General features: G+C 31.9%; 1 protein-coding gene across 1 annotated transcript; it reads left to right on the forward strand.

Moving 5' to 3' along the window:
• The first annotated feature begins 2,100 nt into the window (after positions 1–2,100).
• On the forward strand, positions 2,101–3,270 carry LOC105769993 (AT-hook motif nuclear-localized protein 17). The gene has a single exon (XM_012591010.2). It carries the CDS (start codon positions 2,194–2,196, stop codon positions 3,073–3,075), a length of 882 nt encoding a protein of 293 aa, XP_012446464.1. The 5' UTR covers positions 2,101–2,193; the 3' UTR covers positions 3,076–3,270.
• The last annotated feature ends 321 nt before the right edge of the window (positions 3,271–3,591 follow it).

The following is a 3,591-nucleotide window of genomic DNA, read 5'->3' on the forward strand; positions in this document are numbered from 1 at the left end:
GTGCATTTACTATCAAAATAAAAATGTTTCCACTACTCAATTAATAAATCATAAATTGGTATTTATTCTTAAGTAGTATTTGGTGTTTTCTTATGTTAAGATTCCAATGGAACGTGATTGTTGAGAATATAATTACGTTTGGTATACATCAAAAGGTATTGATTAAAATCTCAGGACAATTATATTACAACGTTTGGTTCACTAAGTACTTTTCTAAAACTGTAACCATAATTTAAGAATTTATCCTTATTAAATAAAAGATAATATTAAAGATTTTAATTTTATAATAAAATTTATTCTTAACAAATATTTGGGTTAAATATTTAATAATAAATTTTAATTGATAGTTTTAAATTGTTTTTATTTTTATTTTTATTTTTAATTGAAAGCAAATTTGTTTCAAATTTGTCTTGCACATATATTTTAAATATAATAATGCATATATAAGCTAAATATTTCAAATCATGTATTAGTTTAGCTAAAGACTATAATGTAAAAAATTGATTTTAGGTATTACTCTAAACAAAATTATAAATAATTTAAAGTTCAATCATGCAAAAGGTTATGATTAAATAAGTGAGCTAAACTTAATCTTAATTTTTTTCCTTTTGGTCATAAATATTCATAAAAACTATAATAAAATTGAATTTCAATTAATACATCGAAAAGAAAAGAGAAAAACAATAGAAAATAAAGATAATATGTAAGCGATATACCATATAAATGATTAAATATGCATATAAAAATAAAATTAGAGAAAAAAATTACATGCGAAGAATCCGTTGAAGTAATAGAAAAAATCAAATAGAAGGAAGGAGACAATAGCCTTTTTTTTGGCGTTTATTAATAGATTAATTTCTTAAACCAATATAAAATATGGTTAATTTTGTCTTAAATTTTTTTTTGATGAATTACAATAACAAGGCAAACCCCGAACAACAAACGCGACTAGCGTGACTCGAAACCAGATCACACCTAGGACGATAAACAACTTGACCATCAGACTATCACACGAGGTTTTGTCTTAATATTTTTATTGTTCCAATCTATATGGAAAAGTAATTTTTTATTTTATTATTATTATGGGAATCACATTATCATGTTCATGGGAACGTAACTCCCAAATGTTAGAATCATTTTCCAACTTATTAAATTCCTAAGAAATTGATCACTTTTTGTCATACCAAACATTATATCACGCTATCTCAATGATTAATTAATGAATTATTAACATTTAGAAAATTTTCTTTTAATTTTACTAAATCCAAAACAAAAGCTCGTATCATTGTGATAAAGAAATTATATGTTACTATTATATAACCAAAAAAAATCCATTAATGAATACTACTTTGAACCATGCTGGGATGGCTTGAAATAGAAGGTAGAGTGGGTACATAATAGGTTGGTTGTTTGCTCATTTCCTTTATGTTTATCTTTCATTGGTAAATTACAAGTATGGTTACTGGAGAGTAAGAATGTTTTAAACAATAAATAAATAAAGAAGGAAAATCCCCGGGAGATAAACCCGTCATAAGCCCATGATTTTTTAGGCTTACTTCAGGATGAGCCCAAACCTATGTTGGATTCTTATTTGCCGTATAAGAAATCAAATTTTTATATTTCGATTTTACATGAAATGCATATTTTATATATAAACTCTTTAAATTTACACGTGATTATGTATTTGAAAGGTAAAAAAAAAACATAAATTTCAAAATCATAAATATGCATAAGATTTTTAATTTATCTAAACAAATTTAATAAAACAAAAAGATAATTGTAGTTGCTGATGATATTTTTTTTACTTTAACTAATGGTTAAAAATTCAATTTTATCTTGAGTATAGAGTAATTTTAAAACTCGTGACTAAATCTACGTCTTTAACGTAAAAAATTAATTAATTATCCAACTCACTCTAATGGATATCTTGAAAAAAATAATTATTTAATTAGAGTAAGAAAAACCCGTAAAATTAGAATTAATATGGATTAGCCCAAAACTTGATGGAAACAAAAAAAACCCTTTAAACTTACTCGTAACCCATCATTGGATAGGACCCTACCAAAATTTTAACGGGAGGTCCCACTTATTGTACTTAATATAAACGATGGCTATAAAACCCTAAAAAAGCGTAAATTGCTTCATCTTTTTTATGACCTGTTCTCGCTTTTTAGTCCCTCGGCTCTGCGCACAATGGCGGATTATAGCGGAGCTATCTCACTTTCTCAAGCGCACGTCTCCGACGATGACTCATCGGAGCACAGCCCTAGGAGTGTCCCAACTTCTCCTGCATTTTCTTCCAAGTCCAAAACTCCTACCAACATGATTGTCACCCTTGATCATCACCATCACCAGAGGAAGCCTAGAGGTAGGCCTCCTGGATCCAAAAACAAGCCTAAACCCCCCATTGTTATAACCAGAGACACTGGCTCTGCTATGAAGCCTGTCATTCTTGACATCTCCGCTGGTTCTGATATTATTGATGCTATTATCACCTTTGCCCGTTCTAACCATGTTGGTATTTGTATTATCAATGTTACTGGCTCTGTATCAAACGTCACGCTCCGCCATCCTGTTTCTCAAGCGCCTGCTCTCTCTCTTCATGGACCCTTCGGGTTGCTCTCTTTGTCTGGCTCATACATTGCATCTACTACCATATCTTCTTCTACTGAAACGTCACAATCTTCTCAGCCATCAAGCTCACCCTCGCCTAGTTCCTTGTCTCCCAATCTGTCTTGCTCTTTTGGTATAACTCTTGCAGGTGCACAAGGGCAAGTTTTTGGAGGGATGATAGGAGGGAAAGTAATAGCAGCAACGCAGGTGATTGTGGTGGCTGCTACTTTTGTAAACCCTGCGTTTCATAGGCTGCCTTGTAAAGGTGATAATGAAGATACTCATCAGGAAACCAAGCATTGTATTCACGGTAACGTTGGTGGTGGAGCTTCTGGTGCAACCGAGTCATGCTCTTCAACTGGTATGTCCACGGCTGTTTACAGTTCACCATGTCCCACTCCACTCAATTGCCAGATCTCGCCCGATGTTATGCCTTGGGGTCCACCCTCACGTCCCTTTTGAGTAAATGAAGGACTTGTGATATTCTCGACATATATACATTAGTCAGATAGATTTTAGTTTTAATAACATCTCAAGCTCAGTATGAGAACTATTTTGGGGGGTTTTGAGCTTGTATTCATTTATCTTTCCTTGATATAATTTGAATGATAACTAGCTTTATATATATGCACTTTATAATATAATTACCTTCATGCTTGTTAATTGTTAAACCATAAAAAATCACTACCACCGTTCTCTTATCTTGATCTTTTTGGAACATGCATTCCTTCTATCACTGTCTACAGTTTTGAAATTTGTATTTAGGGATCATAATTCACAAGGAAAAGGCTATCTACTTTTCACATGTCGTAAATAAATAATTAAAAAAAGAAGACAAGTATGATGTGCGACGTGTCTTTCGGGGTAGTAGTTCCCATAGTTTAGTGTTGCTACAGAACAACTGAAATGTCACTTGTTAAGGGTTGAAAGCTAGGGTCTCTAAGCCCAACCTCTTTCCCTGGGGAAGGACCAATTTCT

This window comes from Gossypium raimondii, chromosome 5 (genome assembly GCF_025698545.1).
Source record: "Gossypium raimondii isolate GPD5lz chromosome 5, ASM2569854v1, whole genome shotgun sequence".
Classification (NCBI taxonomy): domain Eukaryota; kingdom Viridiplantae; phylum Streptophyta; class Magnoliopsida; order Malvales; family Malvaceae; genus Gossypium; species Gossypium raimondii.

What these genes read in the sequence shown, in the direction of transcription:
- LOC105769993 (XM_012591010.2), top strand. Translation starts at nt 2,194, where the DNA reads ATGGCGGATTATAGCGGAGCTATCTCACTTTCTCAAGCGCACGTCTCC.